Source organism: Cherax quadricarinatus, chromosome 38 (genome assembly GCF_038502225.1).
Source record: "Cherax quadricarinatus isolate ZL_2023a chromosome 38, ASM3850222v1, whole genome shotgun sequence".
Taxonomy (NCBI): domain Eukaryota; kingdom Metazoa; phylum Arthropoda; class Malacostraca; order Decapoda; family Parastacidae; genus Cherax; species Cherax quadricarinatus.
Genome location: NC_091329.1, coordinates 1,377,851 through 1,402,850, shown reverse-complemented (window position 1 = coordinate 1,402,850; position 25,000 = coordinate 1,377,851). Strand labels below are relative to the sequence as shown.

Below are 25,000 nucleotides of genomic sequence, written 5' to 3'. Positions count from 1 at the left end.
CGGAATATCACCTCCCACACTTACGTGGACGTCGTCAATATTACTACTGGTACTACTACAACACACGTCAACCCGACTACTACTGCCTCTTCTGTTTTCGTTAGTCTCCGTTTTCATATGTCTTAGATTGCTGAATCCCCTGGTGGGCGAAACGTCTCTAACGAGAACCAGTTGTAGAGTATATCTCTTATTCACCATTTTGTTTGTATTATATCTTTGATTTAGTTATATGAGCTATTGAGACACTTATGCAACATATGGGAATCTTTATTGAAGAAACGTTTCGCCACACAGTGGCTTCATCAGTCTTATACAAAGCAGGAAGGTATAAGGAGAGGAGGAGTTTGAGGTAATCAGTCCCTCAGCCTGGAGTCGATATGTTCAGTCCATCAATCTAAGACATCGACTCCAGGATAAGGGACTGATTACCTCAAACTCCTCCTCTCCTCACACCTTTCTGCTTTGTATAAGACTGATGAAGCCACTGTGTGGCAAAACGTTTCTTCAATAAAGATTCCCATATGTTGCATAAGTATCTCAATTCTTCAACTTGTCGGTCTTCAAAACCATTCATCACACATATATGAGGTATGATTAATAAAAAATATCTAGTTTGAAAGGTGGTAAAGCTGGGAGTGGCGTAAGCGGCGCCTCTCGCCTTATGCTAACGAAGGGTCATATGGACATGACCGTTCATTTCTCGGGAAGTGAAAGGGGACAAGATTTGCACAAATACTCCTGCGGCCGTAGGTGACCCACACTTATGAAGGAACCATCTAGTCACGATGCTCATAACATTCTCAATATTTTATACATTTTTTTTAAAACGGTCAACCGTCTTCATAACTTATCGGATACAGTATTTAATTTTTTTCCCGCGAGAGCTTGAATCATATGAATATGGTAGACAGGTGGTGGTTGTTTTGTTCCTCAGGAAAAAGGAAAATTCTCCTGACTCGGGTCTTAGATGATGACATGTTCAGTAATTAAGCAAGCACTAGTGTATATTGACGCTATATGATATGCGAGTAAACAACTCTAGTATGGTATGGGAATACCGACCAGACCAGCAATTGAAAACTTGATTTAGACAACGTTTCGCCTACACAGACTCCTTCTTCAAGTCTTGAAAAGACCCGCTGTATAATCCTACGGGTTTAGTGCTTCCCCCTTGATTATAATAATAATAATAATTGAAAAGACCCGCTGCGCTGTTAATGAAAGACGCAAGTGTCTTTATCAACTATAACTTAACAACATAATTATGAGAAATGACATTATAAAGGCTTCACATGAAGTATTTAGGAGAAAACGATGTGTGATCGTTTTACACTTCACGTGGAGTACTTTACAGCGAGTCTGACACAGCAAGTAATCATGTATATAACATTCTCTGCAGGACATTTTATATTACGGCATACATTGTGTCAGGCGCTTACTGACCTCTATACTAGAGTCAAGGTGGTGCGCACTGTCCCAGCCTGAGGCTGTGCGGAACTCACTGGATGCTTGGTTGGATGGCCTGTTTGGATGATTGAATTAATGGCTGCTAGGATGATTGTACTAGTGGCTGGTTGGATCTATGGCTGGACGTTTGGCTGAGTGACTGGCCGAGGTGTACGAGGAACACGGCACACAAGGCTTGCTATTCAAGCTTCAGGCATTCCCAGACCGTAAATTTACCTCTTCAGTCAATGGCGTGACAACATGACTATGAGGACTCGACTCTATGAACAAGATACTCAAACTGCCTGTAACGGTTCATTCATTCATTCATTCATTAGTGATTTGCCGGTACTTCCGGCCCGGGTCTTCTCCAGATAGCGACCTGGCGGTGGCCCCCACCTGTAACGGTGTTATCTGAAGCTCAAGCTTCGATAACCTGACTACGTGAGTAGGCACGGCATCCATACTTCGTAGGTAAGCTCCCATTTGCGGTACAGTACTATAAAGGAATCATTTAACTACATCCAAAATTCACTGATCAAACTCCTAAGAGCCTTTTATTTAGGGTAACTTTATCACGATTATTATTATTGTTGTTCACATATCACCTGGAGAATGGAAGGTAATCAGGTTTGATTTTAGGCCGTCAATAAGTAGGTCGGTCAGTTAACATAGTTACTAATGAATGTGGTCTAAATCATCGGCGTATAAAGGTTAAACGCTCCTGAAGAGAAAGGTAAAGTCCCACCTCGTGAAGAGCCTCACACGTTATAATGAAGATATTTTACTATCTTAGTAAACCACCAAGATAGTGTTAAACTACCGTCCTCGCCACACTGATTCCGTTCCAGTGGTCGCTGAGGGTTCTGGAAGAGGTTATGGTATAAGGTGCGATTCCCAAGAAAGAGTCGTTGCACTGTACGGGGGTAACGGACCTCTTATCCTCAGGTGTGTGGTGGGCAGGTGAGCGGGCAGTGGACAGACCACCTGCCTAAAGACTGACGCTACCCGCCCACCTACTTTCTCAACCAGTTTTAAACAAGATGTGAAGGAAAAAGTGTTTGCTTCATGCGTATTCTACGGTAACCATAGCTCACCAAACCTAAACTAGTAATGTCAACAGGCTAATATAGCCAGATATATTTCTAGAGAAGTATTTTAAGAGAAATATGTGTGCGTAAACTGTAATTTTCTCAAAGTAGTGACAATGAATGCCTCTAGAAGGTAGATACATCTTCAATCTATCAGAATGGGACGTGCACTTGGCTTGTTCCTTGGGTAGCACTGAAAATAGGTTGGGCAGATATTTTCGTTCGTGGGTTTGAGTTTGAGAAAGACTTGCCTAGTATGGGCTAGAAGGAATGCTGCAGTGTTCCTCTTTATGTTCTATCTGCGCACTATATAAACCAAAAAAGTTATTTACCACTGTTACAATACACTGTTTACAAGATTTTTCAAGACTGACGGACTGATCACATCAACTCAAGGCTGAGGGACTGATTACCTCAAATTCCTCCTGTTCTTCACCATTCTCCTTTATATGGACTGATGAAGCCACTGTGTGGCGAAACGTTTCCTCATTAAAGATACCCAAGTGTTGCACATGTGTCTAATTTATCAACTTGTCGGTCCTCTGAACCATTCATCTACATACACTGTCAACAGTTTGCTCCAGCGATTATATTCACCTCACCTTGCTCAAGATACCTGACAGGGAAATTCTGTGCATGGGGACTCGTTAAGCCCACCAATTATACAGTGCTTGGGAAATGGGAAGTAATCCGGTTTGAAGCAAGGAAGAGAAGAGCAACCCTTATGAATCAAGAGCCCTTCACTCTTATTAAGACACCGTCCTTGAAGAGATATTGCAAGGGCAATCGTTACCTGCACGACTTATCGCTTTAGTGTGAAGTTTCCAGTACTATAGAGGAATATATAATGCCATCTTGTATACTCTGTTACAACGAGTACACTGAGATGTTGGAAAGTTGCAATAGTGACATTCTGCGTTGCCTGCCACAGTGAAAGTATCCCCCCCCCTCCTAAAAAAATATCAATATAATAATGTCATTTAAGAAGGTATACGAGAAGGTCAACGAATCATTGGCAGAGACAATGAACCCACTCTGACAGACCAGTTGCATCTTACTCGAGTTTGGTAAGTCATTGACCACCATTACCCAGACAGGTGTGTACCTGACCTCGAAACTCCTACCAAGCATAACTATTGTAACACCACAACTGCGTCTTCACCATCTCTTGCGTTGGATGTGAAATATTAAGTCATCACGTAATCACACGAGATTTCAGGACAAGAATAATTTCCTCCTGTATCCATGAAGGTAAGGGGATCATTCCAATTTAATGAGAATTTTAATCAAGTCAACTAAATCTGTTACTGCACCAGTAAGACAAACTCTTATCCTGTCTTTCATATTAGCTGTTGAGACAATAATACCAACACCGTATGTATCATACATGGTGAAGTTGTACATATAATGGTTTGAAAAATCTTCCGATAGGTAAGGAAAAAGGCAATGCAAGAGGTCGCTCAGAAGAGTCTATAGTCTATATACAGACAAACCACTCTTGAACAACGCCATATTTCAACTTGACTACGAAAATGTAGACTGACACCTGAGTTTATGATGTGAAATCCCCTCCCAGTGTGCCAGCCGCATCACAACCCCCCCTGTGAAGGAGTATAGTAAACAAGTTCGTTGTGTACCCTTACAGGATTATATAAACCAAAGCTTTGAGCGAAAATCTTCAGATAAGAGATCGTCTTGCTATCCCATTGTTTTTATTTCTCAGCAATTTATCTTAAACACCAGACCTCACCTTGTTTAAAAATATCATGTTCAGTAGGTTAACTTGAAAAACAAAAATGATTAGTTCACGACTCCTATAATGACTGAGTATGAAAACTTACAATGTGACAATGCAGATTCCAGGTTAGCTTCATCACTACCAGCAACAATAGTATAAAAATCACACGAACTAAAAAGTAACGTGTGTCGGTTCTTATCATAAACGCCCTGAACAAGAAGAATTACTGGATACCTCAAGCAATGATGTCCTTCACAACATGCAAATTATCATACTAAAACTTCATGGCATCAATGATATAATGCATGTAAAAAAGACGTGTTTTGGTTTAATGGAGTGCATTGTTGTGTAACGCCCTGGAAGACCATAAATTACACGGTAGATGACTGTAAAACAACAGCCTAATGCTGTATGTACACATCTTTGAATGTAAACACCCACATACTCACACAGTGTAACACCCACATACACAGTGTAACACCCACATACACAGTGTAACACCCACATACACACAGTGTAACACCCACATACAGTGTAACACCCACATACACAGTGTACCACCCACATAGTGTAACACCCACATACACAGTGTAACACCCACATACACACACAGTGTAACACGCACGCATATACAACAGGCCTAGTGTCTAATCGACATGTACCGAGGACAAAATGGTAACTAACCTGGCTACAGTACTTACAACTTCACTGCCAAACAACGATGCTTACAGAATTGCATTCTAGACAAGACAATAACTTACTGGATATTAAGTAAGCACCATAAGAACACGTTTACTAAGCTAAAAAAAATACAGTTTTGTCAAAAGACTCCTGGGAGCGCATTCATTATGCAGTACCAGCAGTGTAGGGTAAAACTGAACCTCGGGAACTGTTTGGAGACCAGGTTTAAAGTTTTACTGTATTTTAACTACATTAAGGGGGAAGCTCTAAACCCGTGGAGGTTATATAGCGCCTTAGGGGAGTTTTTACATCAGGGAACTTCCCTAGACTAAAGTTCCAGTGTAATCCTCCGAAATAAGTTGTACTTTGAACATCACACACTAACACTTGTATTGAAACATCAACTTCGTGTCACGCTTCTCTATCATTCCTCAACTTCGGTTTCACTTCACTAGCACCTTATAATGGAAACAACTCTGGCACGTACTTGTAATACACACCTGCCAAGGTTGATGCAACGATTATCAACCTGATTTGCAGTTACAATGTCACGATGTGTGAACCCTGTGCGTGCAAAAAAGGATATCACTAATGGCAAGCCTGGGAAGAGAAAACCCAGCCAGTCCCAGTGGAAGACGCCCCCGGGTCCATCCCCAGTGGATGACGTCCCCGGCTCCATCCCCAGTGGATGACGTCCCCAGCCACAGTAGATGATTATCTACATTACTTTTTCCAACGTTCATTATATCCAGTGTATCATATAAGTGTTTCATCGGCCTGTCTGCCTTACTGAAAGTATGCCCTTCAAGGTTCCATGTTGTTAGTGAGGGGCTCTTGATCTAAGGAATTTGACCAATGCTCAAATTCCTTGAATCAAGCCTGAATGTCTTCCATTCTCCGTGGCACTGTATGACCCCATACAGTGCTTCTCCTAATTTTCGGTTAAAAACATTATTATTATTAATAGTAGTATGATAAATGATACAAAATTGGATACGTCCAGAGTGTGCTGTACACTATTTTATATGGTGCTTATATAGTGGGAACAAAAGCTAGCTATGTTCACAGGGTGAGGGAAGGGGGGTACATTGTCTGTTTTCTCCTTCGCTTCTAGAAGGCCGTTCTCGGATTATTAACTCGGAAGGTTAATAATACAAGAAAGCCAGTGTAGCTTATGTATATTATTAGGGTCCATAGGTTCTCTCTTCAGAACATGTGACCCATACCCGTCTGAGTAACTCACAGGTACCTACTGACTACTAGGTGAAGAAGACCAGTTGGTGTTAAAGACACTTGGCAGTACGTTCTACCTCGCCCAGGACTGAACGAAGCAAAAGAATGATAGCTCCAAATTCCTTGGATCAAGAGCCCTTCATGTTTATAAAATTGCTCACAGGCAGTGTCCAGAATATCTTGCTGCTAAGTTTTTCAAGGTTAAGAGCCAAAATTAGTATGGTACAAGGGAAAGTGAACACAATTTTGTAGTACCTACACAGGCCTCAAACACCTACTACTATACACCAATAAAAGAGTGGAACGGATTGTTGACATGTGTAGGTAATCCTGTCCTAGCATTAGCCAGTGCAGGAAGAGAGCTAAAAGGTACCTAAAGAATGAAGCTACAGAAAGGGAGGAGAGTGACGTCTCGTATAGTTAACATTGATGTACCTATTATTGTAACCTTATAATCTCTTTAGTGTTCATGTAAATAACTCGGTTCACTTTATTCCTAAAGCATCTTATACTGTAACTGATTTTCACACAGATTTACTTAGTTGCTTTATTTCTACTGTAACTTAAGAGCATTACAAGGACTCCACTGGATTCCATAGGTCACTCTGACTTTTTGGGTTACCCTAGGTAACTTACACATATCTTAAACTATGTACGATAATCGAACTTAGTGACGTGTACCTGTACCTAAATAAGCTTACTGACTTTTTTGGGTTATCATAGTTATTTTACATATATGTTACTATGAATGATAATTGCACTTATGTCTATGACTAAATGAACTTAGTTATCTTACTAGGCAAATAGAAACAAAAAAATATCAGTCTCGGGTCTGTGCCAAAACATTTTCTACGAAACAGAGAAAGAAAACTAGACGTTTAGTGAGGTAGACTGAATGAAACTGCCGTAAATCCACAAGCCAAGAAAATGTTGAAATTACGTACACCTCATGTATGTATATATATATGTGTGTATATATATATATATATATATATATATATATATATATATATATGTGTATATATATATATATATATATATATATATATATATGTGTATATATATATGTGTATGTGTATATATATGTATATAAGTAAGTAAGTAAGTAAGTTTATTCAGGTAAACACAAATACATTATTATTATTATAATCAAAAAGAAGCGCTAAGCCACAAGGACTATACAGCAAACACAAATACAGTTACATAGAATTATCATACATAGCAGCATATGTGTAGGGAACCTAGGATAACCCAAAAAAGTCAGACAGAGTGACTTATTTCCATTGGGGTCCTTTTACCTTATTATTATAGTATAAAGGTTATAATATTTTCTTATTATTCTACAATGAAGATAACATCTTATTATCATACTAAAAAGACTATCTGCTACACCAAGGTCATTAAGACTATCTACAATACGAGGGTCATTACAAGGAATAAGGTAAAATTTACACGTATGTTAGCTAAAAAATAGAAAATCATTCCCCTCCCTTTCTGTAGCTACATTCATCAGACACCTTTTGGCACTCTTCTTGAACTGGTTCACGCTATGACTGGCTTTGACATGTGCGGGTAGTCTGTTCCATTCCTTTATTGCTGTACAATAAAAGGTGTTTGAAGCCTGGCCACTGACTGTGGGTACTACAAAGTTGTGCTCTCTCCCCCTAGTACTATGATTGCTTTGGTTCCCAACCTTGACAAAACTGACAGCAAGATATTCTGGACATTGTTTGTGAGCAATTTTATAAACATGATTTAGCTTCAGTTGTTTTACTCTGTCTTCAACATTTAGCATATCCAACTGCTGTAATTCATCCTGGCCTACATGTTCTCTTGGTCCCAGCCCCAGGATGAATCTTACGATTTTGTTCTGGGTGATTTGCAGTCTATCTTTCAGTTTTTTTGTCAAGGCAGAGTACCAAGAAGAGCAAGCGTAATCCATATGGCATTGTATAAGGGCTAGACATAGGGTCCTGCGAGCCTCAGTAGGTAGACACTGTGCTTGTCTATACAGGAACTTCAGTTTGGCATTCGCTTTCTTTACTACACTGTTCCCTATCAATTCTCCTGACATGCATGGGTCAAAGGGGATTCCCAAATATTTTACTGATGAAACCAAAGTGATGGGCTCCCCATTACATTGAACATTAAAATTATTTACCCTTCTCAGTTTATGTTTCGTGCCAAAGAGAATGGCTTCAGTTTTCCCTAGGTGTAATGATAGTTTGTTGTCTACTAACCATTTGCTGCAGGACTCCAGTTCCAGTGATAAAACATTAGCAATATCTTGTGGGTCTTTACCTGACACTAACAGAGCACTGTCATCTGCATACATATACATATATATGTGTATATATATATATATGTGTGTATATGTGTATATATATATATATATATATGTATATATATATGTGTATATATATATATATATATATATATATATATATATATATATATATATATATATATATATATAATGTATGTATATATGTATGTATAAATGGGTCCACCTCTGGTGTAAATTGTGGGACCCATAGCCTCGGAGAAGTGGATAAAAAGGCTTCAAGGAAGAATATTTGGATTTCTTCCTGAAGCCATCTGTATATGTATATATATATATATATATATATATATATATATATATATATATATACATATTTATATATATATATATTTATATATAGGATGGGGTCCACCTCTGGTGTAAATTGTGGGACCCATAGCCTCGGAGAAGTGGATAAAAAGGCTTCAAGGAAAAATATTTGGATTTCTTCCTGAAGCCGTTTGAATATTCCACTTCCCCTACCACCCCATCTTTTCATATTTATTTTTTTTTTTACTAATAGGAATATTTTATTACATAAGTCTCGCATAGGAATATTATATATATTATATATAATTCGTGCCGAATAGGTAAAACTGGTCAATTAGCAAGAGCTCATTTAAAATTAAGTCCTTTCTAAAATTTTGTCTTATACATTTAAAGACATTTTTTTCATTTATATACATATAAAAAATAATGATTTTTGTAACAAAAGAAGGTTAGGAACGTTACCTAACCTTATTATAACAAGCGCAGTTTAATTTAGCCTAATCCAACTATATGTATTTTATATAAGTTAACGATAATTTAAAAATAAACACAATGAAATATATTTTTTTCGTTAGATTCAGAAGGATTTTTTGTACGGAATGGCCTGAGCTTGCTACCACCTGCAGCTCACAAGACTGCCATCCCCACGAGCCCCTTTGTGGGGCGGGGCAGATGGCAGACCAGAGGCCTAGCTTCCCCTGCGAGCCACGTGAGGGCGGGGACTGTGGCTAGGCCTGGGGACACTTGGTCCCAAAGATGACAGGGTACTTGTACCTCCTCCCATGCGAGACTTAGGTCTCGAGACACTCCCCAGATAGGGGAGTGTCTCGAGAAAAGACCCGGGACGGGGGAATACCGGCGAATAAAAAAAAAAAAAATTGCGAAATTATAATTGCATACACAAATTTTCGCTTGCTCTATTCGGCAAGAAGTGCATTGCTATTTAAGCCAAAATCGCAAGTTTTACTTATTCGGCACGACATGTGTGTGTGTGTACTCACCTAATTGTGGTTGCAGGGGTCGAAACTCAGCTCCTGGCCCCGCCTCTTCACTGAACGCTACTAGGTCCTCTCCCTGCTTCCTGAGCTTTATCATACCTCATCTTAAATCTATGTATGGTTCCTGCCTCCACTACATCACTCGCCAAACTGTTCCACTTCCTGACCACTCTATGACTGAAGAACTGCTTCCTAACATCCCTCTGACTCATCTGCGTCTTCAACTTCCAAAAGTGACCCCTCGTTTCTGTGTCCCCTCTCTGAAACATCTTGTCTCTGTCCACCTTGTCTATTCCACGCAGTATTTTGTATGTCGTTATCATGTCTCCCCTAACCCTCCTGTCCTCTATGTGTCGTCAGGCCGATTTCCCTTAACCTTTCTTCGTAGGACATTCCCCTTAGCTCTGGAACTAACCTTGTCGCAAACCTTTGCACACTAATTTCTTAACGTGCTTGACCCGGTGCGGGTTCCAAACTGGTGCTGCATACTCCAGTATGGGCCTGACGTGCCCGGTGTACAGTGTCTTGAAAGATTCCTTGTGGTTGCAGGGGCAGAGTCATAGCTCCTGGCCTCGCCTCTTCACTTATCGCTACTAGGTCCACTCTCCCTGCTTCATGCGCTTTATCAAACTTCGTCTTAAAACTATGTATGGTTCCTGCCTCCACTACGTTACCTGCCAGACTGTTCCACTTCCTGACAACTCTATGACTAAAGAAATACTTCCTAACATCCCTTTGACTCATCGGAGTCTTCAATTTCCCCTTGCTTCTGTGTCCCATCGCTGGAACATCCTGTCTCTGTCCACCTTGTCAATTCCTCGCAGTATTTTGTATGTTATCATGTCTTCCCTGACCCTCCTGTCCTCCAGTGTCGTCAGACCGATTTCCCTTAACCTTTCTTCGTAGGAACTAGCCTTGTTGCAAACCTTTGCACTTTCTTAAATTTTTTTACGTGCTTGGCTAGGTGTGGGTTCCAAACTGGTGCTGCAAACTCCAGTCTGGGCCTGACGTACACGGTGTACAGTCTTGAACGATTTCTTAATGAGGTATCGGAACGCTATTCTCAGGTTTGCCAGGCGCCCATATGCTGCAGCAGTGTTCTGGTTGTGTGTGTGTGTGTGTGTGTGTGTGTGTGTGTGTGTGTGTGTGTGTAAAACGCGTTATGTTATTCATCAATTTATACAAAGGGCAACAAAGTACAGATGACAGACATTGATGTCAGCATCAGTACTCAAGTGTGTCAGCTAAACAATAATGAAGGCTGACACACAAGAATTATAGTGAATTTTCACTGTTCACTTTGATAAAACAAACACAAAATCCTGCATTTTAAGTATGGACTATAAATCAACAACTCATCAGTAATATTTCATACAGCATTATTAATATGTAAATTAAAAAAAAAATCTTAAAAACTAATCAAAGTATTGTGAAATAATGGAGAAGAATATATAAAATAAAGTGATAATTTTATTGCAAATTACTTCAAAACTGAAGACAGTATTCATCAAAGTAACATAAAAATGAGTAATTTCTAAAATGAGTAATTTCTAACTGATCAGCTCTGATTCGAGGTTAGTGTTCAATAGTGGCAAACGCCATTTTCAAGACAAAAAAAAAATGTTGTAATGGGAAAGTAAAAATGATCAAAATATAAAAAAAGAAATTTTGTATAAAAAGTTTCCAAAATAAAAATTTTGACTTGTTTAGCTAAATAAGTTTAATAGAATGTCTAACAAATTTCATGCACTGGGCAGTGTGCTTCACCCTTTGCCACACAGGTTCCGGTTGTCACCCATAGGTTCACTCTTGTCATTCTTAAGTTCAGTTTGTTACCCCAAGAGTCTGCAATCGTTATGAGGGTAATCCGTCTAGGGTTGCAGCAGTTCGTCTTGTTCCTCCTGGAGGAAGGACTTGCCAGAGTACAGTTTGCGCTTGTTTCCCAGCTTGGTTAGTGTGTTGGATTTAATTGGAGGGCAGGTGTTGTGAGCCCGAGGCACGGGCTTAGTGCGGTTGTGTGCCGGTCTCCGGGTCACGCTAGAACTCACACCTGCTTCACTAGAACTCACACCTGCTCTGCCAGAGCTCACACCTGCTCCGTGCTCACTACTGCATTCACCGTTTAAATCCCCACCTTCCTCACTCTTACCTGTAAGTGGTAAAGACAGATCAGTCTCGTTAGGTTGACATTCCTAGGCCTTTTGTGTATCCATATGTTCTTGCTCTACCGTTCACAGGATGGATATGGGGTGCACAACAAACTAACAGCTTCGGCGGCAAAATCTAATGTTCTAAAATGCCCTATGGAGGTAGTATGGACAACCTATATTTTGATCAATGCACAATAACATGACAGTACGATACTGACACCATTATTTAACAGACTTGGGCACAGTATCACTGCGACATAGTATCACTGCGCTGCTTCTGCTGTAGGAAGAGGAGGGACAAGTCCGACTGGGAGAGAATGAAGGAACCTCCACTAACCCTTGTACTGACTTATCCACACAAGTTTAGTGCTTCACATAACTAACTGTGCGTTGGTGGTTGTGCGATCTGAGGAAGGCAGCCCCGTATCCAATAATCCCAGTTTCCTCTACCTCAATGCACTCGAAAAGGAATATAGTACAGAGGTGATGTAAGTTTCTGATGTAGAGTAGCTAAATATTAGCAGTGAGATATGAAGAGTCTCAGAAGAGACATACACAGGTTAACGTATGGAAACAAATATCCTAATGTCAATAAAAATGGCCAAAAATCAATCCACCTCTAAGTAATATTCAACAGCGGTGAAAATTTGAAGACGATCGGACGAGTCATTCTCAGATTATAAAGGTCGTCGTTGCCCAGCGGTGAGAGTAGCGACTCTCATTGCTGAGGTCCAGGTAATAAACCCTGGACATTAACATAAAAAAAATATAAAGGTAAGTTACGGAGAAATAAAAGAGGACGTGTAATATTGCGCTGTAATGTTATGAGTAAGACATGTGTGCAACAGGTAGGTGTCTTTATTCAGAAACGTTTCTCCTACACAGTAGGTTTTTTCAGTCGAGTGCAGAGGAAGCAGAAGCAGTTGAGGTGGTGAGTCCCTCAGCCAGGCTGAGGGACTCGCCACCTTAAAACTACATCTTCAAGGGTGATGGACTGATTATATTGTCTTCACATCTCCACTGCTTCTACTACCTCCTCTGTACTCGACTGAAGAAGCCTTCTATGTAGGCAAAACGTTTCGGAGTAAAGATACCTAACTGCTGCACGCGTCTTCTCAACTTGTCAGTACTTGTGGCATGCAAAGAGTACGTAACCTTTATTCGGCGCATGGACACACCCTCATTTACAGGCTATCTCCCCCAACCAGCGAACCAGGTTGCTAAGAGTTGGTGATGGGGCCCCATCGTTCAACTAGTGACCAGGTTCTAGCCAATAAGAAGGTGGGATTGGCAATCGCAGAGGTTATGTGGATACCGCTCTCCTGTCTGCCCTTGTCATTCCCATTCTAGAGCTGGTTGAGCACGGTCTGCTATCTTGTGGCTTCTATTTCTGCCTTGCTTACCGTGACGTGCACTATACTTATTACTGTACATAGTGTACATATTGCTGTTCTAAATTGGTGAAGGATAATATAAGTCTAAACTTTTTCTGCTGTGTTTCTTTTGCTCCCATTACACCCGGGGTAACAGGCCATTTGGATCCTGGGTTGTAATAGTACTGTATACTCTCCCTTGATTCAAAACTGATCACTGTTCAGGTCCTCTATGTCCCATAAGGAGTTAGCGCTTCCCCACGAAAACTGCATCAACCACGGGACCTACCTGCTATGTCATCTACCGCACAGAATGTAATGTGTAGTGGTGAGGAAGCGGGCGTGGGGGTGGGGGGTTGTTAGCCAAGCTGGACAGCAGATACTTAACAACTTAACTCATCATCAATCCCTTTCAAACATAGCTTATCTGTTTAGAAGGATATTTTTTTTTTCAAATGAGATGCAAAAAAATGCCTGCAAATTTGACCAACACGTACTATGAAGCCCCTTTCATCTGCCGTTTAATTTTGAACGTACTTTATTCAGTGCTATAAACATGCAACAACCGCTTTATATGGGGGACCTTGTATTAGCTTGTGGAAAAAAAATCACAATATAACTGATTTATTAAATGAGAACACTGCTTTATAAAGGAAGGTCAATGGTCATTACTGCGCCTGACACACTGAAGGTTGTACAGCAAGGTAATGCATTACAATTGCAATTTGAAAGCAGCAGTAGCAATAGAGATGGTGGTGGTGGTGGTAGTAGTAGTAATAGTAGTAGTAGTAATAATAGTAGTAGTAGTGGTGGTGGTAGTGCTGGCAGTAGTAGTAGTAGTAGTAGTAGCAGCAGTAGTTGTTGTAGCAGTTAAATATGAGACAACCGTATTGTCTTTTCAGGATGTGGATTATTATTATTATTATTATTATTATTATTATTATTATTATCATCATCATCATGGGGAGCGCTAGACCCATAGGGATTATACAGCGCCTGTGGGGGTGGGTGACGGAAACTGTTCAGGCTGAATTCAGGGAACTGGAGTATAGATCCATTCCCCTAGAAAAAGAGCCCTTCACTAGCGTCAGCGTGGATGGAAGCGCGGTGTGGAGATGCAGGCAGTGGTAGTGGAGGTTGTTAAGGTGGAAACGTAGTTACTGGTGATAGCGTGGGTCGTAAAGGTGGTCAGGGTAGTTGTGGTAGTGTGGGCACTGGGTATAATGAAAAGTGTTGGTAGTGGTGATGGAGTGGGTAGAGAAGGTTCACTCTTGAGTGGTAGAGCAGTCGGCTCACAACCGTAAACGTTGGGATTCGGCTCCCGGGCGAAACGAAGTATTTGAACAAGTGTCCTTATGCCTATTGCCCCTGTTCACCTAACACTGTGGTTTAATAGATACCTAAGAGTTGATCAGCTACTGTGGGTGGCATTTTAAGGAAGTGTTCTGGGTTTATTGAGGTGAAGGAAGTGTTGCTGCACTCACGTTAGCAACAAGGTCCATATCCGAGGTAGCGCGTGAGGAGAGAGACTGCTGCATCCTTGACAGACGACCTCGTAACTTCTCCATCTCGTCGTGGTGCTAAGGTGTAGGAGAAGAGGGTGAGAAGGAAATACCACCATTATTAACCATAAAAACCTTAGACACAGTATACCCAAGGGTAAAAAAAATCCTGTGTATCTATATGAACATCTACAGCCACCGAAAAGGTACAGATACATACGTACATACACACACACAAAACAAAAACAGAGATAAACAAAAGAATAAACGTTTTGTACATAAATGTAGACAGCATCAGAAACAAGAGCCATGAGAAAAAAAAAGTCAAGAGGCGTGAGATTAAAACGAGAATATCAAAAAGAAAACCAGATATAATATGTATAGTGAAAATGAAGTTGACGGCATTTTCCAAGGTATACCACACTGTGAAACAAGGTATACCACAGTGAAACAAGGTATACCATACTGTGAAACAAGGTATACCATACTGTGAAACAAGGTATACCACAGTGAAACAAGAGTATCAAGAGGCGTGAGACTGTAGACAGCATCAGAAACAAGAGCCATGAGAAAAAAAAAGTCAAGAGGCGTGAGATTAAAACGAGAATATCAAAAAGAAAACCAGATATAATATGTATAGTGAAAATGAAGTTGACGGCATTTTCCAAGGTATACCACACTGTGAAACAAGGTATACCACAGTGAAACAAGGTATACCATACTGTGAAACAAGGTATACCATACTGTGAAACAAGGTATACCACAGTGAAACAAGGTATACCATACTGTGAAGGTATACCATACTGTGAAACAAGGTATACCACACTGTGAAACAAGGTATACCACAGTGAAACAAGGTATACCATACTGTGAAACAAGGTATACCACAGTGAAACAAGGTATACCACACTGTGAAACAAGGTATACCACACTGTGAAACAAGGTATACCACACTGTGAAACAAGGTATACCACAGTGAAACAAGGTATACCACACTGTGAAACAAGGTATACCACAGTGAAACAAGGTATACCACACTGTGAAACAAGGTATACCACACTGTGAAACAAGGTATACCACAGTGAAACAAGGTATACCACACTGTGAAACAAGGTATACCACACTGTGAAACAAGGTATACCACACTGTGAAACAAGGTATACCACACTGTGAAACAAGGTATACCACAGTGAAACAAGACAAAGGAAGAGGGTGGAACTACTGACAAAACATACGTGGAGTTTTGAAAATATGACGATCCTGTGTGCTGGTTACCCCAAAGACTTGTCCGCACTGAATGGACAAGGGAGAAAGAAAAAAAAGAGTAATAAAGATGAGATGAAGTTACAACAATGAAGTGAGAAGGCTCTTAAAGGGATTAAACACAAAGGAGCGAGACCAAATATATTACACTGGGTAATGTGTGGAGCAGAGGAACTGTGTGACCACATATCAAGGAGCTACAAAGCAATGATTACCTGGATTACCTGGAGGTTATTCCGGGGATCAACGCCCCCGCGGCCCGGTCCATGACCAGGCCTCCCGATGGATCAGGGCCTGATCAACTAGGCTGTTACTGCTGGCCGCACGCAGTCCAACGTACGAGCCACAGCCCGGCTGATCCGGCACTGACTTTAGGTATCTGTCCAGCTCTCTCTTGAAGGCAGCCAGGGGTTTATTGGCAATTCCCCTAATGCTTGATGGGAGGCTGTAGAACAGTCTTGGGCCCCGGACACTTATGGTGTTTTCCCTTAGTGTACCAATGGCGCCCCTACTTTTTATTGGGGGCATTTTGCATCGCCTGCCCAGTCTTTTACTTTCGTAGGGAGTGATTTCTGTGTGCAGATTTGGGACCATTCCTTCCAAGATTTTCCAAGTGTAGATTATGATATATCTCTCCCTCCTGCGTTCCAACGAGTACAAGTCAAGTGCTTCCAAGCGTTCCCAGTAGTTAAGGTGCTTGACAGAACTTATACGTGCAGTAAAGGATCTCTGTACACTCTCTAGATCTGCGATTTCACCTGCTTTGAATGGAGATGTTAATGTACAGCAGTATTCCAGCCTAGAGAGAACAAGTGATTTGAAAAGGATCATCATTGGCTTGGCATCTCTCGTTTTGAACGTTCTCATTATCCATCCTATCATTTTCTTTGCACGTGCGATCGTGGCACTGTTGTGATCCTTGAAAGTGAGATCCTCAGACATTACTACTCCCAGGTCCCTTACATTATTTTTCCGCTCTATTGTATGGCCGGAGTCAGTAGTATACTCTGTTCTAGTTATTATCTCTTCCAGTTTTCCATAACGGAGTAGTTGGAATTTGTCCTCATTGAACATCATATTGTTTACCGTTGCCCACTGGAAAACTTTGTTTATATCTTCTTGGAGGTTAACCGCGTCCTCAGCAGATGACAGCCTCATGCAGATCCTAGTATCATCCGCAAAAGATGATACGGTGCTGTGGTGTATATCTCTGTTTATGTCTGATATGAGGATAAGGAATAAGATGGGGGCGAGTACTGTGCCTTGTGGAACAGAGCGCTTCACTATGGCAGCCTCCGATTTAACTCTGCTGACCACTACTCTTTGTGTTCGATTTGTTAGGAAGTTGAAGATCCATCTCCCCACTTTCCCAGTTATTCCTTTAGCACGTATTTTATGGGCTATTACGCCATGATCGCATTTGTCAAATGATTTTGCAAAGTCTGTGTATATTACATCTGCATTCTGATTTTCTTCCAGTGCATCCAAGGCCATATCTTAGTGATCCAGTAGTTGTGAGAGGCAGGAGCGACCTGCCCTGAACCCATGTTGCCCTGGATTGTGCAGATTTTGGGAATCCAGGTGATTTGCAATCCTGCTTCTTAGCACTCTTTCAAAGGTTTTTATGATGTGGGACGTCAGAGCTATTGGTCTATAGTTCTTAGCTAATGCTTTGCTGCCACCTTTATGGAGTGTGGCTATATCCGTTGTTTTAAGTGACTGTGGAATTTCACCCATGTCCAAGCTCCTCCTCCATAGTGTACTTAGGGCACGCGAGAGGGGTTTCTTGCAGTTCTTAAAGAAAACAGAGATCCACGAGTCTGGGCCCGGGGCTGAGTGCATGGGCATATTGTCAATGACTTTTTCGAAATCTATCGGAGTTAGGGTAATATCGGAAATCTGGCATACATTTACGGAGTTTTGAGGCTCATTCATGAAGAAATCATTTGGGTCGTCGATCCTCAGACCGATTAGTGGTTCACTAAACACAGAGTCGTACTGGGATAGACACAGGGTAATTGTCACATAAATGGCATATTGCTAAAGTAATCTCAGTGCACAGAGAAAGACAGGGATGTGGTGGTGGAGTCAAATGCCTGCCGTATGTGGTTCACCTGTCACTCACCTTCACACGTAGTTCCCTCAGCACCTGCAGTTGTTTCTCTCGCACATCTGCGAGGTCAAGTTTCACAGTGGCCAACTGTTCCTCCCTTTCTTTCAGTGCCTCAGCCGCTGCTGCTGCTGCTGCCTTTGCTGCATACACCCATCACAAACGCACAATAATTCAAGCATAAACAAAGAGATATGTATCTCATTAATGTTATCACGCTCAGTTGATTATCCCACGCAATGGTGAGGTCAATATTTCAAGATGCTAAACAAGAGGGCAATACTCGGAAATTCATGATAAAGCCATATCACACTGACCTTTGTCCTGCTCCTTCTGCACCGCCTCTTCCACTTTCTTCTCTGCTTCCCTCTTCACCTCCGTCATCTCCTCACGCAAGCTCTCCAACTCCTTACTGTGGGTCTGAAGACGGCTTTCCTTGTTATATTCGTCGCCACGATGGACAACACCATTATTGCGCTTCACATATTACAGTGATTTTCCTACCAACTATGTAATCTTCCTACCAGCGATACAGTGAGACACGCACGGACACATGAAGGCACATATACAGGGACATAAGCAAGGACACACCGAGAAAGACGCATAAAAACATGATAAATAATGGAAAACTACCAGATAATAAAAGCAACCCATACAGCACTCAAAGGATACACAATCAGCCTACATGTTTGTTGAACAAATAAAATAAATTAAAGACTGATCGATAGTTCGCATTTTGTCGTTCAACTCCAATTATGAAGAGCACAGATGGTGGTGGTGAAACAGTCTAGAAGTAACCTAGTGAGGCCACAACATCCAGAGCTTACCACAAACTTCAAGTTTTTTTCCTCTTCTACTCCAGTGACGGCCCGAAAATATTAAACCTCGTAAAATTTCCATATAATGATGATAATACTGATTTCTTTTCAAGAGATCTTCATAATAAGTAAATCTATATTTCCAGATGTCTTAAGCCCTTTAATCACATTCTGCCTAAAAGTAGGTTTGTCAAAATTGATTGGAGATTATCCAGAATGTTGCGGAATCCCTCAAAGAACACTGCTGGAAGCGGTGCTCTTTATGGCGAAGATTGATGGCGTGCACCACATAACAGACACACACATGCTAACATTGTGGTCAGTGATGGAGATTCGCGTTCGCTTAGAATCGCAAACAGCACTGTACACTGGATACGTAACAAGTCAGCTTGTTAGGTTTAAGGCCTATTGATTGCAGGTGTAATATACTCTGATTGAGACACATCTCTCCATGACGAATTAAACACATATGCAGCATCTGGGTATCTTATAGACGTTTATTTTTATTATTATCACACTGGCCGATTCCCACCAAGGCAGGGTGGTCCGAAAAAGAAAAACTTTCACCATCATTTACTCCATCACTGTCTTGCCAGAAGGGTGCTTTACACTACAGTTTTTAAACTGCAACATTAACACCCCTCCTTCAGAGTGCAGGCACTGTACTTCCCATCTCCAGGACTCAAGTCCGGCCTGCCGGTTTCCCTGAACCCCTTCATAAATGTTACTTTGCTCACACTCCAACAGCACGTCAAGTATTAAAAACCATTTGTCTCCATTCACTCCTATCAAACACGCTCATGCATGCCTGCTGGAAGTCCAAGCCCCTCGCACACAAAATCTCCTTTACCCCCTCTCTTCAACCTTTCCTAGGCCGACTCCTACCCCGCCTTCCTTCCACTACAGACTGATACACTCTTGAAGTCACACTGTTTCGCTCCATTCTCTCTACATGTCCGAACCACCTCAACAACCCTTCCTCAGCCCTCTGGACAACAGTTTTGGTAATCCCGCACCTCCTCCTAACTTCCAAACTACGAATTCTCTCTTATAGACGTATATAAGCATAAATCCTCCCGCCCGTGCTCAGTGTTTTGTACCTAGCACTGGGCAATTAAAAGCTGACGTGCTTTAATACACGTTAAACACTTTAAACTTCATCAAAGTGCTATTAAGTGTTTAATACCAAAGAAGGATATTTCTTATATAACGTCTTGGCTTTCTTTGGTGCAAGGTTTTGACTGAACATACAGAATAATGCTTCAAGAGAAAAATTAACGAGTCATTATCCACTTATATTGTGAAAGTGGGTTTGTGGGGGTGGGGGGGGTTGTGGACGGCGATGGGAAAGAAGAGAAAGGGAAGAACAGATATAAATTAAGTGAAGAATAAATTTAAATTTTGTGCACTAAATGAAAATAGAAAGTAGAAAGGTTGGACACATTCGACCAACTGATTCATCCAATTATACGTGTATAATTCGATTTCTGTACATATGCGATTTGAATTGTACCTGGTTAATGTCGATAATTAATATTTAACAAACTATAAGAAACGTTACGAAACTTCTGATTAGCGAACACAGAACAGTGAAGCACCAGGAAGACTGGAAACGTGAAAGTAAAAACCTGAAATTTCTGGCTGTCTGGCGTCGTGTTAACTACGCCACCTGAGAATATAATAATAATAATAATAATAATCTGCCGCTGGTTTGGATTCACAGGAAAAAAAAAACATTAACTGATAATGCTTAGCAATTCACATGGCTAAAGTGCCGCGTAAATTGACGCAGAGTGTGCAGGTTCGAGTCCCGCTTCAGTGTTGTTGCTGCACTACTGATACCATACCTTGTAGTGGTGTGTTCAGTGTTGTTGCTGCACTACTGATACCATACCTTGTAGTGGTGTGTTCAGTGTTGTTCAGTGTTGTTGCTGCACTACTGATACCATACCTTGTAGTGGTGTGTTCAGTGTTGTTGCTGCACTACTGATACCATACCTTGTAGTGGTGTGTTCAGTGTTGTTGCTGCACTACTGATACCATACCTTGTAGTGGTGTGTTCAGTGTTGTTGCTGCACTACTGATACCATACCTTGTAGTGTTGTGTTCAGTGTTGTTGCTGCACTACTGATACCATACCTTGTAGTGGTGTGTTCAGTGTTGATGCTGCACTACTGATACCATACCTTGTAGTGGTGTGTTCAGTGTTGTTGCTGCACTACTGATACCATACCTTGTAGTGTTGTGTTCAGTGTTGTTGCTGCACTACTGATACCATACCTTGTAGTGGTGTGTTCAGTGTTGATGCTGCACTACTGATACCATACCTTGTAGTGGTGTGTTCAGTGTTGTTGCTGCACTACTGATACCATACCTTGTAGTGGTGTGTTCAGTGTTGATGCTGCACTACTGATACCATACCTTGTAGTGGTGTGTTCAGTGTTGTTGCTGCACTACTGATACCATACCTTGTAGTGGTGTGTTCAGTGTTGTTGCTGCACTACTGATACCATACCTTGTAGTGGTGTGTTCAGTGTTGATGCTGCACTACTGATACCATACCTTGTAGTGTTGTGTTCAGTGTTGTTGCTGCACTACTGATACCATACCTTGTAGTGGTGTGTTCAGTGTTGTTGCTGCACTACTGATACCATACCTTGTAGTGGTGTGTTCAGTGTTGTTGCTGCACTACTGATACCATACCTTGTAGTGGTGTGTTCAGTGTTGTTGCTGCACTACTGATACCATACCTTGTAGTGGTGTGTTCAGTGTTGATGCTGCACTACTGATACCATACCTTGTAGTGGTGTGTTCAGTGTTGTTGCTGCACTACTGATACCATACCTTGTAGTGGTGTGTTCAGTGTTGTTGCTGCACTACTGATACCATACCTTGTAGTGGTGTGTTCAGTGTTGTTGCTGCACTACTGATACCATACCTTGTAGTGTGTGTTCAGTGTTGTTGCTGCACTACTGATACCATACCTTGTAGTGGTGTGTTCAGTGTTGATGCTGCACTACTGATACCATACCTTGTAGTGGTGTGTTCAGTGTTGATGCTGCACTACTGATACCATACCTTGTAGTGGTGTGTTCAGTGTTGATGCTGCACTACTGATACCATACCTTGTAGTGGTGTGTTCAGTGTTGATGCTGCACTACTGATACCATACCTTGTAGTGGTGTGTTCAGTGTTGATGCTGCACTACTGATACCATACCTTGTAGTGGTGTGTTCAGTGTTGTTGCTGCACTACTGATACCATACCTTGTAGTGGTGTGTTCAGTGTTGTTGCTGCACTACTGATACCATACCTTGTAGTGGTGTGTTCAGTGTTGTTGCTGCACTACTGATACCATACCTTGTAGTGGTGTGTTCAGTGTTGATGCTGCACTACTGATACCATACCTTGTAGTGGTGTGTTCAGTGTTGATGCTGCACTACTGATACCATACCTTGTAGTGGTGTGTTCAGTGTTGTTGCTGCACTACTGATACCATACCTTGTAGTGGTGTGTTCAGTGTTGATGCTGCACTACTGATACCATACCTTGTAGTGGTGTGTTCAGTGTTGATGCTGCACTACTGATACCATACCTTGTAGTGGTGTGTTCAGTGTTGATGCTGCACTACTGATACCATACCTTGTAGTGGTGTGTTCAGTAGTGGTGTGATGCTGCACTACTGATACCATACCTTGTAGTGGTGTGTTCAGTGTTGTGATGCTGCACTACTGATACCATACCTTGTAGTGGTGTGTTCAGTGTTGTTGCTGCACTACTGATACCATACCTTGTAGTGGTGTGTTCAGTGTTGTTGCTGCACTACTGATACCATACCTTGTAGTGGTGTGTTCAGTGTTGTTGCTGCACTACTGATACCATACCTTGTAGTGTTGTGTTCAGTGTTGTTGCTGCACTACTGATACCATACCTTGTAGTGGTGTGTTCAGTGTTGATGCTGCACTACTGATACCATACCTTGTAGTGGTGTGTTCAGTGTTGATGCTGCACTACTGATACCATACCTTGTAGTGGTGTGTTCAGTGTTGTTGCTGCACTACTGATACCATACCTTGTAGTGGTGTGTTCAGTGTTGTTGCTGCACTACTGATACCATACCTTGTAGTGGTGTGTTCAGTGTTGATGCTGCACTACTGATACCATACCTTGTAGTGGTGTGTTCAGTGTTGATGCTGCACTACTGATACCATACCTTGTAGTGGTGTGTTCAGTGTTGATGCTGCACTACTGATACCATACCTTGTAGTGGTGTGTTCAGTGTTGTTGCTGCACTACTGATACCATACCTTGTAGTGGTGTGTTCAGTGTTGATGCTGCACTACTGATACCATACCTTGTAGTGGTGTGTTCAGTGTTGATGCTGCACTACTGATACCATACCTTGTAGTGGTGTGTTCAGTGTTGATGCTGCACTACTGATACCATACCTTGTAGTGGTGTGTTCAGTGTTGTTGCTGCACTACTGATACCATACCTTGTAGTGGTGTGTTCAGTGTTGTTGCTGCACTACTGATACCATACCTTGTAGTGGTGTGTTCAGTGTTGTTGCTGCACTACTGATACCATACCTTGTAGTGGTGTGTTCAGTGTTGATGCTGCACTACTGATACCATACCTTGTAGTGGTGTGTTCAGTGTTGTTGCTGCACTACTCATACAATACCTTGTAGTGGTGTGTTCAGTGTTGTTGCTGCACTACTCATACAATACCTTGTAGTGGTGTGTTCAGTGTTGACTTGATAAGTCAACATGTGAGAGTAGTTACCACTTGATAAACCAACATGTGAGCGGAGTTACTACTTGATAAACCAACATGTGAGCGGAGTTACCACTTGATAAACCAACATGTGCGCAGAGTTACCACCTGGGTAAATAGGTGATCGAACTTACCTCTTCACGCTGTGAATGTTGCTGCTGTAGACGCTGCACCTCCTCCGCCAGGCGGTTCTTCATCTCTGCCAAGCAAGGTGTATCAAAACATACCACTTAAAACACAATTTATCCTCCCTTCAACTACCTTAATGTCCTTTCTAGGTTCCCAACGTCACTATTGCAACGTTTCCTGTAAACTTGAGTGATAGAAAAACTACTACTACTACTACCGCTCCTACTACTACCACTCCCCTCCCTACCGTATTGTCTTCAGGCCTTCTCTACCCAGTTGTGACTTGACAATGGCACCGTATTACTGGTGAATCATTAAGGCATATTTGACGTATATTTAACCGCAAATGAAGACAAGGAGGTGAAGGACTATAACCAGGACACGTTCAAAACCGGTGGAAGTCACACACAGCACCATGGGAATGGGAGGTAATCAGATTGGATCCAAGGAAAAGGAGCGTAGCGCCAGTTCCTTGGATCAAGGCACCTACCAGATGCAACGTGAATCCCAGAATGCATCGTGAAGAATTATTGAAATTGTTGATTTTGTTATTAAAACTGTTGATTTGGTTACTGCGAGGAAGAGTGACTCTCCCAGGTGATTCCTTCATAAAAAAAAACACTGAATGACTTACTCAAGTGACTGAATGACTCAGTAACCGAATCATTCACTGACTGAACCTCGCGATTACTCGATGACTGAATTATACAATGACTAACCCAATTACTGACTGACTTATTCAATGACCAACTCACTGACTGAATCATTCAGTGACTGACTCACTGACTGAATCATTCAGTGGCTGACTCACTGACTGAATCATTCAGTGATTAACTCACCGACTGAATCATTCAGTAGCTGACTCACTGACTGAATCATTCAGTCAATCACTCACTGAGACCTCGCTGACTGCATCACTTAGTAGCTGACTCAATGACTGAATCATTCAGTGACTGACTCAGCGACTGCCTTACTGACTGGCTCGCTGATTAAATCAATGACTGAGTCTGACTCACAATTTCACCCACCAACCCAGCTGATTCAGCAGTCAGATCAACTGCTGATCGCACTTCTAAACTGACTACACCTCTTTACTATT

General features: G+C 41.6%; 1 protein-coding gene across 1 annotated transcript in view; it reads right to left on the bottom strand.

Annotated features, from left to right (window-relative positions):
• Nucleotides 1-11,194: 11,194 nt before the first annotated feature.
• The window catches only part of LOC128692936 (interaptin), a 153,365-nt gene continuing 139,559 nt past the window's right edge, over nt 11,195-25,000 (bottom strand). Inside the window, exons 4-8 of the mRNA XM_070091992.1 lie at nt 23,907-23,971; nt 18,496-18,613; nt 18,194-18,321; nt 14,788-14,883; nt 11,195-11,929 (exon numbers count right to left, since the gene is read on the bottom strand). Coding sequence (XP_069948093.1) covers nt 11,903-11,929; nt 14,788-14,883; nt 18,194-18,321; nt 18,496-18,613; nt 23,907-23,971 — 434 coding nt within the window. The 3' untranslated portion in view covers nt 11,195-11,902. The remainder of the gene's footprint in view (nt 11,930-14,787; nt 14,884-18,193; nt 18,322-18,495; nt 18,614-23,906; nt 23,972-25,000) is intronic.